The sequence below is a fragment of the Mustela putorius genome, unplaced genomic scaffold (assembly GCF_011764305.1).
Source record: "Mustela putorius furo isolate JIRA1106 unplaced genomic scaffold, ASM1176430v1.1 tig00003845_pilon_pilon_pilon, whole genome shotgun sequence".
Lineage (NCBI taxonomy): Eukaryota > Metazoa > Chordata > Mammalia > Carnivora > Mustelidae > Mustela > Mustela putorius.
In genome coordinates, this window is record NW_025421998.1 from 46,611,474 (window position 1) to 46,624,603 (window position 13,130).

The 13,130-nt window shown below is 34.2% G+C and overlaps 1 protein-coding gene across 5 annotated transcripts in view; it reads right to left on the reverse strand.

The window, feature by feature from the left end:
- Positions 1-2,079: 2,079 nt before the first annotated feature.
- DGKB (diacylglycerol kinase beta) overlaps positions 2,080-13,130 on the reverse strand; it is a 697,837-nt gene continuing 686,786 nt past the window's right edge. For all 5 annotated transcript variants that reach the window (XM_013051698.2, XM_004743409.3, XM_004743408.3 and 2 more), the window contains one exon: positions 2,080-3,712. In XM_013051698.2, coding sequence (XP_012907152.1) covers positions 3,605-3,712 — 108 coding nt within the window. In that variant the 3' untranslated portion in view covers positions 2,080-3,604. The remainder of the gene's footprint in view (positions 3,713-13,130) is intronic.

Consider the following 13,130-nt stretch of genomic DNA (forward strand, 5'->3'; position numbering starts at 1 on the left):
TAAACACAATAAGGATGTATAGAATCCTTCAGTGTGAGTTTATTAGATTTTTATTTAAATTGAATGCAGTTTAGTCAGGAGACTAAAGGGGTGATTTCTGCCTGTCACAAAATAAAAGTTCTTCTGCAGGTTTTGTTTATTTATTTATTTATTTAAACTTTACACCCTTAACATATATTACAAGGGCTTCACTGTTTATTTTAGAATATACATACTGTATTTGAATCATTGTTTGTGGGTTCTATGTGCCATGAAAGGTACATTTCCCTTTTTATAATCAATAAACAATAAACTGACACAAAAAGGAATGGAATCTTTTAAAAGTTCTGTCTCTTTCAAGTAGAATACAGTCTGAAATTCAACACAGATTCTCCCCGGAAAACTGCAATGATTTCCCATCCCCCTAAAAAAGAACAATATGCAGAGACATATTCACAATTTATCAGACTTAAATTTCTACCTGCAGTAAGTCTACTGCACTAAGCATCTGAGCCTTCTGCTTTGTTATGGCTATAATCACAGAGATAGCTTAAATATGAAAACTGTTTGAAAAAGTTTGTTTTCTTTACCTTCTACAAGATACCTTCTTTCTCCACAAATACATTGACCAGCACTTTTTGAATTGAATACACATGGTATACACATGTATGTGGAAAAATACACTTATGTCCTTTAAAATTCCTGGATCCACATAGACCTCCCCATTCCCACTGGAAGCCTGGATGTCCAGGGTTCTCCTGGAATGTCTGTTTATCAACTCGGTGTATTGCACTGCTTAGCAAAATGTGTATCTCTCTCCCTCTGTTCCTCTGACGCCCAGCAAGTCCAGTGTTAGTTTTTTCTCTTTGGGGTTTCATCTACTTAAACCTTTGTACTACTATGTCTACTCTACTTAAAAGAAGTTGATGCAACAATCCAGCACTCACACACAGAGAAGAAAAAATCCCATCTTGAAAAGCTAACATTCGTTATTCAGTATTTTAATATACCATAGAGCTTTCTGTTTAGAATTTTCCTTAAAATATATATTCCTCACTTGAAGCTGTCATAAAAATGGAAAGAATATCTTCTCTGATTTTATAACTATCAAAGTCATTTTTTTTTTTTTTAAAAACTACTTTCCAAACCCCAGGAGTAGTGTACTTGCAGGGCAAGCATGTCAGTAGCTTTAGAAAATGAGTTGAAGACAGTAACATTTGATTCCTATTAGAACATTTGTTATTTGTACCAATGAATTCTGACTGAAAATGTAACTACTATTATCACTAATTAGAGTTAAGGAGCTACCCGGAAGGAAAGCTGCATCCCTTGATTTCAACTCTGGAAGTCTGATAGGCAGGTTGTTTGATTCGTCCCATTCCACTGTCTCATCAGCAGCTTTCCACTGCACAGATTGTGAAGAATGACTCACAAACTGTTGCTGCCTTCCCACTACATACTATAAAAGGTAGCCAAGACATAATCGTATGTGTAGTGCACATAAAATAATTTGTGGCTTCAGAATATGTTTTGATACAAGGCCTGCCTGCCCATTGTAGAAAATTGTGTCAATTTATGTAAAAATATTTATTACCTGTAACCATAGATACACAAAAATCAATGTGTGTGTTATGTAACATTATGTCAGTAATGCATTTGTTACTGTTTAGAGATTTCTTTTGCTCCAGATTACGGCTCTGCCAAATAACTTTTTTTTTTTTTTTTTTATACTAGGGCAAGTGATTGCTGTGCCACATTTGCAATTGTAATGATAATTTTCCTGGGAATGCTAAATTATGTCTTAATTTTATTCAAAAGCTTTTATTTTCAAAGCAATTAAACTTTTTGTTGATTGATATTTACCATCTAATGTTCCTGGAACACTAAAATAATACGTTTTATACATAATCTTCCATTATAGTACATTGCTTGAGAGTAGCTATTTGATACAACAGCATTCAGTTGAGTTTTCAAACCAAAGAACAAAAATTATAGCAATTTCACTTGAAATCCATAAATCCATGCACAGGAGTGTGTTCAACAGAATCACTAAATGCTATTTGTTGTTCAAAGATGAATGAATCAATAGAAAAACAGAACTGATAAATCATTAGTACTTTAATGCAGAGTGGAGAGAAAAACTAATAAATCATGCATTTCAAGCACTTGTTTTCCTTGTGGCATGTTTAAAAAACATAAAACATGCAATGATGAGATGCAGGTCGGTATGAGTGAACAATACCCCAACTGATCAGAATAGAATTTCATTTTATATCATAGATTTAATGAAACACAAAGAAAAGCACATATTCCATAATTTCTTCAAACAGAGACTACAACCATACCATGAATTTCGTAAACAACGATCTGGGCCATCATTTCCAAATGAACATCTGAAATGCCACAGAGATGGGAGTGGCCTATGCCGATGGGAGAGGACGAATTGCGTGCATGGTTTGCTTCAGTGAGCTTAATAGTCCTCACAGGTATCCATTTATACTAGAACAAAATTGATACAATCATTTACTTTCTCAAGTGCACTTAACTGATCCATTAAAAATTATGGATACCTATATTTATAAATGACCAAAAAGGCAAGAAATCATTGAATTGAGCTTTGATTATGTTGTATGGTCTATTGTCTGCATCAGGTGAGAACTTTAATTATAATTAATGGGTAATTCACTCTCTTTTCAGAGTTTAAGTCATCAAAAAATTAATCATAAGAACCATAAATTTTTTCCACAATGCTAGTTAATTATACATGAACCCATTTCTCTCAGGCATCTTTTTCTGAATCTTTGGTGGGAGATAGTAATATTAGGCACATAGTTTAAAACAGCTATTTGGTTACTGGTGTGGTTATGAATTTTCTTTTAGATCCGCATGCAGAAAGGAATAAGGCTTGCCATGTTACCACACTTTACTGCCAAGTAACTTATTTCTGTTTTCACTAATTTCTGGAGTTAAAATCAAAAGGAAACAAAATAAAAATGATTTTCTGTTTTTTTTTTTTTTTTTTTTTGCACAAGAAAACTGTATACCTGAAATTCCACTCAGAAGCATCAAGATGTTGAAGAAAAACTATTTAGATACAGCGACGTATCATAGACAAGTATTTAATAAAATGTTCCAATTAGAAGTTTCTTCTCAAGTCATAGTTCAAAGGTCATTGAGACACTGATTCTTAAAGGCAAAAGTACTGCAATCTGCAGTTGAGATTATCGTAGCATTACTGATTAGCGCTTATCAATAATTGGAATCACACAGAGAATCACTTTTTCCATGGTATTTCCTTTAGGGTTTACAGATTTCTCTCACAGGTTAGTAAATGGAAACTGGGGGAGGAATGAGTGAGGGACATAAAAATCTATGGGAATGCATGCAACAAAAATATGCAGTACCACTTCATGTAAACTTCTGCCTTCTTCATGCAAAGATGCCTATAAAAACGGAGACAAATTTTCTAATAGCTGAATTTTACATTAGCTCAGTAACAAAAACTGTTAAACCAATTCAATGATTTTGCATGAGCAAGAGAACTGAAATGGTTCAAAGATTTCCAGCATAAGTTTCCACGGCCCAATTATGCTAATTAGATCTCGAAGAATAAAATGAGACAGGTTTACTCCTTGCTTCGGTTTCTTGTTCTTTTGACGAGGGAGCAGAACAACCCAGTTTTTGGAGGCGGACCCATCAGCATTGGGGCTTGGTTCTTGTGTGTAATTTTTATCTAGGGAAAGAAAGAGAGAGAGGGTAATCTCCAGATATATTACCGATTTCAAAGAATCTCTGTTAAGGTTAATAATATTCCATGAACTACTGGAACACCACGAGCGTAAAATGCAGTTTCAGAGTTTTTATTACTTTAAACCGTTATTGCAATGCTCAGGATATTAACAAAAAATAAAAATTGACTGAAACCACATTTTAAATATCATGTTACCTCTAATCTCACTTGTAGTAATGGCCCCAAACTTTGTTTCGGCCACACAATTATCTAGTATGATTCACTGACTACTTAAAGCGGGAAAGGATGCACCGTGACAGTATTCAGTATCCCAGTTAGAGTCCAACATCAAGATGTACTGGGGATCAAGTGGAGCCTTATTTCTCTTGTTAATCAGCTTGTTTCTCTCTTTCCACATGAACTGCAAGGTTTAATTTCAAAACAATCATTAGGAATGAAAGTCAAAAGTTAACGTGCACAAAAGGTCAGAAATGATGAACTAGCTTTCTAATTTGTTAATTAATTGGTAATAGAATAGAATCAAATATTGAAAAGCCTGCTTAAAACACTTTGAGACTGTTCCGAAGCTACTCATTTTGATTTCTTTGATATAAAACTACGAATCACCTTAAATGAGACAACCTTAAAGTAGATTATGTCTGCAATTTTCTCTAATTCAAGTCTAAATTAGAGAAGACATTTTATGAATATATGCTATGCTCTAAGCTAATTGAAAGCAATTATCAAAGTGGCATTTTGTCTGTGACTTTAAGATACATTGTAAGATAATAAATGATTCTCATTATGTAATAAAAAGGTCACATCTTGCCTTTGGGCTAGTGACGCTAAGAGTTTTTCAAAAGCAATCTGAGACATTTTCTTTAGAGAACTGCTACTAATACAAGAACCATCGCTTATTAAATATCAGTTGTCACCTGCACAGCACCCGCATCAGAGATGAGTATTTCTTTCAAAAAGAAACACCACCTCATTAAAAGCTGCAAAAATATATCTCTTAAAGTGCATCCCTGACATTTTCAAGTTAAAATGAATATCCTTCACTTGTCATTCACTAATAGCAATAAAACAAAAAAAAATGTATGTCACGTGGACAGGATCATTAAAATCGGCACTGGGGCTTTTGGGAAATGGAGATTCACTTCACAATCTAGAAAGACCGAAGTATGTCAAAAACCTGGGAAAATGAACAACTTTATTTAAGTCTGTTGGAGTCAGGTTATTCTGGGAAGATTCAGTGTTCTTCTTTTTACTGTAAAAATAAATTGCACCTGTAAAAGGCCAGTAGGCTAAGCCAGCCCCAAACTCTCCGAATGTATGATTTTATTTTTGTTATCTTACAAACTGTGGAATTGATAGCCAGATAGTTAAGATCCCAGAATGTACACATCTTTATAGATTAAAAGAGATCTCTACTAGATTTTGTCTCTTAACAGTTTTAGATGATGCCATTGATTTTTAAATCCCCCTGAATCCTAGCTTCATATGCTGTTTAATACAGCATCATCCATTCATTCATTCATTTCATAAAATTTATTGCACCCCTACTATGCTTCAGACACCGTACCAGGAACTTTTAATGAATAATGCACAATCTGTGCTCCCGAGAAATTCTTGTCAAGTAGGAAAAAGAAATTTAACAGACATGTTCGGGGTGTCGGGTGGCTCAGTGGGTTAAAGCCTCTGCCTTCGGCTCAGGTCATGATCCCAGGGTCCTGGGATCAAGCCCCACATCAGGTTCTTTGCTCAGCAGGGAGCCTGCTTCTCCTCTCTCTCTGCCTCCTACTTGTGATCTCTGTCTGTCAAATAAATAAAAATTAAATTAAATTAAAAAAAATCTTTAACAGGCATGTTCAACCTACTATAGAAACTGAAATAGGAGGTTAAGCGGAAAGGCACTATTTTCTTAATGCTGAAAATAAAAGTGAGCTTTTTACACAAAAATACAATGTTAAAATGAATGCCTGGGAAAGCAGTTTCCACATATTACTTATATGATAACCTTAGAATCAAATAGAACATTAGCAGCTAAAGTAAGGAGATACACATTTCTGAGCCATAGTTGCTGGACTAAATTCTTTGGAGGGTACAATAGTATTAGGACATTTTGGAAACTAGGTTAATTAATAGCAAATTATTCTTAAGACTTTGGGAGAAATATATCATTCTAGTTACATATATAAGCTTAGTATTAGTTTATGATGAAGTGTAACCATAGTACCACAAGTCATTGGCTATGAGATTTTGTTCATTCTTTGTGTTATTTTGGCATTTGAAATTTTTTTGATCATGGCTATCTTTATACTGGCAATTCTTTTTTGAAAAAAATAACATGTTGTTATTTCTTTGTTCAGTGCTCTTGATACAGTGGGATGGATCCTTAACCCATGTTACTGATTATTATGGAGTTCTAGTTTCAGTTTCTAAGCCAGATGACGGACAATCTTATTTTTAAAATTATTTAAAACCTGTCCTTTTGGTTGTTTGATCATACCTGTGCTCTAAGTATACAACTCTTTCTTTAATCTAACATTATTTCCACAAAAATTAAATCTATATATTTATTATCTATTGTTTATGGAAATGAAAACCAACTGGCTGTATTTTCTAGGAGAGATAACATGAAGGAAACTGGCATTCATGAAATGCCTATTATGTATTTGGGCTCTTTGCATAGGTACTCTCATTGGATAATTAAATATCCGTGTATATTTGAGCAGAAGCAAAAAGTACTCTATTAACAAAGAGAATAATTCCAGTTTAAGTGAGTTGATGATGGTATGGTCACAGAAAGTTCAATATAGGCTCCGGAAAGCTGTAGAGACTTAAGTTTAGGTTCAGACTGCCCATGTGCAGGAAACTGCTTAAGAGGGTCTTTCCAAGACTGGAATAATAATTCAGATGCCTATTTTATATATATTCCACACTTTTTACTTTAAAGATTTTATTTATTTATTTGAGAGAGAGAGAGAGAGACTCAAGCAGACTCCATGCTAAGTGCAGAGCCCAAACTGTGCCTCGATCCCATGATCCTGAGATCACGACCTGAGACAAAATCAAGAGTCAAATGTTCAAATGACTGAGCCCCAGACATACCTACATTTCATACTTTATTTATTTATTTACTTACTTACTTACTTTGAGAACATGGTATCTACCAGAAAAACAACAATGAATAAGGAGCAAATTTTATCTCTAAAGACTTTAGAATATACTAATATTCAGCAATCTGAAGACATGAGTAGAATTTTCAGCAATTTTTGATTGCTTCCATCTTTCAACAGTCAGGCAGTTCTCAGCTGTTTTCAATACACCAAATCTTTATCAATCACTGGCTATAATCAATTTGCAATTTGATTTTGATTAGTTTGGAAGAGAATCTGATATTTGTAATTGAGAGAGAATTGTGAGCACTTATAAGCAATGATGGGGCTTCCAAAAGCTGGGATAGCTGCATGAAGGTAGAAGAACATTGCTTTATTCCTTCCTTCTCATTGTTTTAAAAATGCAAGATAAATACTGTCAGTAATATAATAGTGTCCTTCTATAAAAACTCTTCATTTATTCATATTGCCTATTCTTTTGCAAAGCCATGGTAGAACAAGAGAGGCATGTCTACAGTTGCATGACTATTTCTACTTCTATATTACTATTACATATTAAGATTGGACACACTTAAAAATCTAAACATGAAAAAATTTGATTGCATTTTTATTTTATAAGTATTCAGTACAAAATAAAGATGCACATGGAAACCAAATCAAGGATTACAAGACAGTTTTCTTGTCTCTACTGTATTATCAGTGTTACATAGTGTAACTTCATAATTATAATATTGAGAGTAATAATAAGATAAAAAACAGTAAGATTTGGCTCTTACTGTGTGTGGTGCCTTATGCTAAGTATTTTATGTAAGTAATTCAAATGCTACCTGTTTCATCTCTTTGAGTTGCCCTTAACAAAAGTCTATTTTTGATGTGCAAGATTAAGTATAACTTCATAAACATGATACAATAGGGGGTTTATATCTCATAGCAGTGAATAGTGTTTATTCCCATTAAACATTTGTGTTCTCTGTAAAGAACTTTCTTTAGCCAAACTAAAATTGAGGTAAGAGAGGAAAGCCTTTCCTGACCCATTCTCTGGGCAAGTTTCACACGACCCGTTGGATTTTTCTTTCCTAATTCCCCATTCCTTAACACCGAATATTCTCACTACCCTTTATTATAAGGCATAGTGTTTCTTTACCTCAGGTCATCTGAGCATCTTCTTTAATATCCAGTCCCTGGAGGCCCCAGCTATCCACCAAAGGGCATACTAAGCTTTCTGGTTAGAGGGGCATCCAGGATAGCAGTGTAGGAAGATTCTGAATCACCTTCTTCCATAGACATATAAGATTTGTCACTACATATGGATCATTTTCCTCTGAAAATTATCTGAAAACTAGATGATCTGCTCTCCAAAACAAAGGATAAAAGAACCAGATTGAGGTGGGTAGGAAAAGCCCCACTCTGGCACAGCAACACACAGTGGGGAGGGATTTCACCAGACAAGCACTTCTCCAGGAAAAGTTCCCTCTCATAGATTCAGATTCATTTGCTAATCTGGGGGCATCAGATGGAGGGCCAGGGGACAGTTGAGATGCTCTCTGGAGACAGCTCTCTCCATACATCCTACTAGCACAGGTGGATGAGCTTGCATGTGGCACCTTCCTGTTGCCTTCCTGAGATAGACAAGGACAGTGGTTGTGGTACTTACTGAGGCAGGAGGGCATGGGCCATTGCAATGCTCTCCCTCTCCCTGACTGGGGCAGGAAAACATGAATGGTCACAGAGTCCTCCCACTTATTAGCTAAAGTTCGGGAGTAGGGGGGATTGCAACATTTCCCTGGCCTCTGGCTGGGGCTAAGTGTGAAGGATCCCAGCACTCTTCCTTTCTCAGCCTAACGCTGGTATGCATGAATAGACAACACATTCTCCAACTGCCTTGCTGAAAAAGTGGGCACATGCAATTCACATTTTTGGGATCACCCCTTGATCTCCTGATGGCTAAGAGACCTGGCATTCCAGAGCTCCATAAGACTGTAACAATTGAAAAGACAGTTCTTGGCAGTCCACCACCCCTAGGGCACAGACAGCAGCCTGAAATATAACCCCAGTCTTTCTGCGAAAAGGGCTTATTTACTTAGTTTAAAAATTCAGCTTGAGGGACAGGCTTTAGGTTTCCCACATATCTAGGGGCTAAAAAGCACTCCCAGGGAATGTAAGTGGAAAGCACCATCCCTGAGCATCCCTTTGACCTTCCTATAGCTCCACAAAACTTTCCAGAAAGAAGCTTATAGTCTCATCTGAAGCCCTAGTTTTTGCAACAGTTGTCCAGGGGACGCCTCCAGATCTCCTGGTCTACAGAATAGCAATGATTATACATATGACCCATAGACTGTAAACGTTTCCATCCTTTAAAAGCTGTTAGCTGAAAATAGATCCTAAATGGATTATTGACAGGTCTTGGCACATACTTAAAAATAGAGATATATCAAGAACAAATTATGTGGTTTAGACAATAAAAAGGTTCAAGAGACAACCAAAAGGTAGGGCAAGGTTAAATGAGAAGGATCATCACCTATACAAGGCCATTTCCTCAAGACTGAGAAAGGTAGCTGTTTCACCTAAAACATAGAAAGTTGAACAAAATGAGAAAACAGAGAAACATGTTTCAAATGAAAGAACAAGACAAATCCTCAGGAAAACACCTTAATGATACAAAGATAAGTAATCTACTTGGTAAAGAATTCAAAGGAATGATCACAAAGATGCTGACAGAACTTGAAAGAAGAAAGGATAAACATATGAAACCTTCAATAAAGAGATAAAAACATATGGGAAAAAACTAACAAATGGAAGAAAAGCAAATTTGAGGAGTTTGACAGCAACTGAGTCAAGTGGCAGAACAGATCAGCAAACGGAAGATAAAGAAATGAAACTCACTTAGAGCAACAAAACGAAAAGAGAATTTTAAAAAATGAAGATAGCTGAAAGGACCTACAGGACCTTGTCAAGTGGAATAAAATTTGCATTATAGTGGTCCCAAGAGAAGTGGGCAGAAACTTATTTGAAGAAAAAATGGCTGAAATCTTCCCTAACCTAAAGAAGGAAATATACATCAGGTCCTAGAAGAACAGAAAGTTCTATGTAAATGAACCCCAAAAGAGCCAAAGCTAAGACACATTAAGATTAAAATGCCAAAAGTTAAATAGAAAATCTTAAAACCAGAGAGAGAGGAGAGAGAAAGAGAGGGAGAGAGAAAATTTGTTATATACAAGGGAAATTCTGTAAGACTATGAGCAGATTTCTCAGCAGAAACTTTGCAAGTCAGAAGAAGGTGGCAGGACATTCAAAGTGATAAAAGGAAAAACCTTCCAACCAAGAATACTCTACTCAACAAGGTTACCATTCAGATTTGCAAGAAAGATAAAGAGTTTTCCAGAAAGCAAAAACTAAAGGAGTTTATCACTATTAAACTGGCCTTACCAAGAAATATTAAAGAAACTTCTTTAAGCTGAAAGGAAATGGTACTACTTAATAACAGGAAAACATGCAAAAGTAAAATTGTCACTGGAAAAAGTAAGTACATAGTAGATTAATTAGTTATAAAGTGACTCAGAAGGCTAAAAGATTTAAGTAGTAAAATTAACTAAAACTACACTAATTAGTTGTACAAAATAAAAAGATGTAAAAAGTGACATCAAAAATAAAATGTGGGTGGGGTTAAAATGTGGTTTTCAAATGTGTTCAAATTTAAGTTGCTATCAACTTAAAAATAAACCATTATATATAAAAGATGATATATATGTGAATCTCATGGTAACCACAAAGCAAAGACATAGTAAATACACAAAAGTAAATGAGAAAGGAACCTAAACATAACACTAAAGTCACCAAATCAAAAGGAAAGAGAGAAAGAAAAGAAAGAAACAGGCAGGACCTACAAAAACAGCCAGTTTTGTACTATACTGTACAAAATGGCAGTAAGTACACACCCATAAATAATTACTTTAAATGTAAATTGACTAAATTCTCCAATAAAAAGATACAGAATGGCTGGATGGATTAAAAAACAAACAAAAATCGAGAGACTCTTATATACTGCCAACAAGAGACTCAATTCAGAAGTAAAGACACACACACGGAAAGTGAAGAAATGGAAAAATATCTCCCATACAAATGGGAAAGATGGTTGTTTAACTACACTCATATCAGACAAAACAGACTTTAAAACAAAGGCTGTAGCAAACTGCATAATGATATAGAGGTCAATCCATCAAGAAGATATAACATTTATAAAAGTATATGCATACAACATAGAAACACCTAAATATATAAAGCAAATATTAACAGACCTAAAAAGAGCAATTGATAGCAATACAATAATTGTAGGGGATTTTAATACTCCATTTACGTCAATGGACCGATCAGTCAGTCAGAAAATCAGGAGGCTTTGGTCTTAAATGACACAATAGACCAGATGCACTTAATACATTTATATTAATATCTTTATATATATATATCTATATATCTAGTATATATATATATATATATCTAGTTTATATATATATATATCTAGTTAATAGATATATATATATCTATATAGATATATATATATATATCTTCATATATATATAGAGGATAGTCCAATATTAGCAGAATACATGTTCTTCTTAAGTTCACACAGAACATCCTCCAGAATAGGTCACACGTTAGGTATAAAATTAGTCTCAATAAATTCAGAAAGTATGAAATCATATCAAGCATCTTCTCAGATCATAATATCAATCATAAAAAGAAAACTGGAAAAAAGACTCGTTCTGCATGGAGATTAAACATGTTACTGAACAACCATTGAGTCATAGAAGAAATCAAAGTAGAAATAAAAAAAATTCCTAGAGGCAAATAAAAACAGAAATACGGCATAACCAAAACTATGGGATGCAGCAAACATGGTTCTAAGAGGGAAGTTCATAGCAATGTAGGTAGGCCTACCTCAAAACACAAGAAAAATCTCATATAAACAATTTACCTTTACACCGAAGGTATTAGTAAAAAACAAATGAAGCCTGAAGTTAGAAGAAGGAAGAAAATAATAAAGATCAGATTGGAAATAAATTAAACAGAGACTAAAAGGGCAACAGAAAAAAAAAATCAATGAAAACAAGAGCCGCTTCTTTGACAAGATAAACAAAATTCACAAAACTTTAACTAGACTCTCCAAGAAAAAAAAAAAAGAGAGAGCTCAAATTAAAAAAAAATCAGAAATAAAAGAGAAGTTATAACTGTTACCACAGAAATACAAAGAATCATGAGCAACTACTTTGGATAATTAGACACCAACAAACTGGACAGCCTAGAAGAAATAAATTTTAGACATTTACAATCTCCAAAACTGATTCAAGAAGAAACAGAAAATCTGAATAGATTGATTACTAGTAAGGAGACTGAATCGATAATTAAGAACTTCACAAGGAAGAACAGTCCAGGACCAAGTGTCTTCTCTGGTGAATTCTCCCAATATTAAAAGACTTAATACCGATGTTTCCTAAACTCTTCCAAAAACTCTATAGAAGGGTATGCTTCCAATTTCATTTTGTAAGGCTACCATCACCCTGATACCAAAACCAGACAAAGACATCAAACACACACAAATTACAAGCATATATCCCTGATGAACACAGAGGCAAAAGATCCTTAATGAAATATTAGCAAACAAAACTCAAAACTACATTGAGAAGGTCATACAGCCAAGATCAAGAAGGACCCAAATGTACAAGAATGGTTCAACATCTACAAATGAATCAATATGATCCATCACATGAACAAAATGATTAACATGTGATTATTTCAATAGATGCAGAAAGGCATTTGACAAAATTTAAGATTAATTTATAATAAAACCTCTCAACCAACTGGGTATAAAGGAAACATACCTCAACATACTAGAGGACATATGACAAGCTCATAGCTAAAATCATACCAAATGGCAAGAAGCTGAAATCTTTCCTCTAAGATCAAGAATAAGACAAGGATGCCTACTATTCTCATTTTTATTCAACAAAGTATTAGAAGTCTTAAGCAGAGCAATTAGGCAAGAAAAAGAAAAAAAGCATTTAAATTGAGAAAAAAAGAGGTAAAATTGTCACTATTTGCAGATAACATGATACTATATGCAGAAAACCCTCAAGATTCCAACAACAACAACAAAAATCTGTTAGTACTAAAGAAATGAATTCAGTAAAGTTGCAGGATACAAAATTAATAATAAAAATTTTGCTGATTTTATAACTATCAAAAGAAGAAATCAAGAAAATAATCCCATTTATAATTGTATCAGAAAGAGTAAAATATCTAGG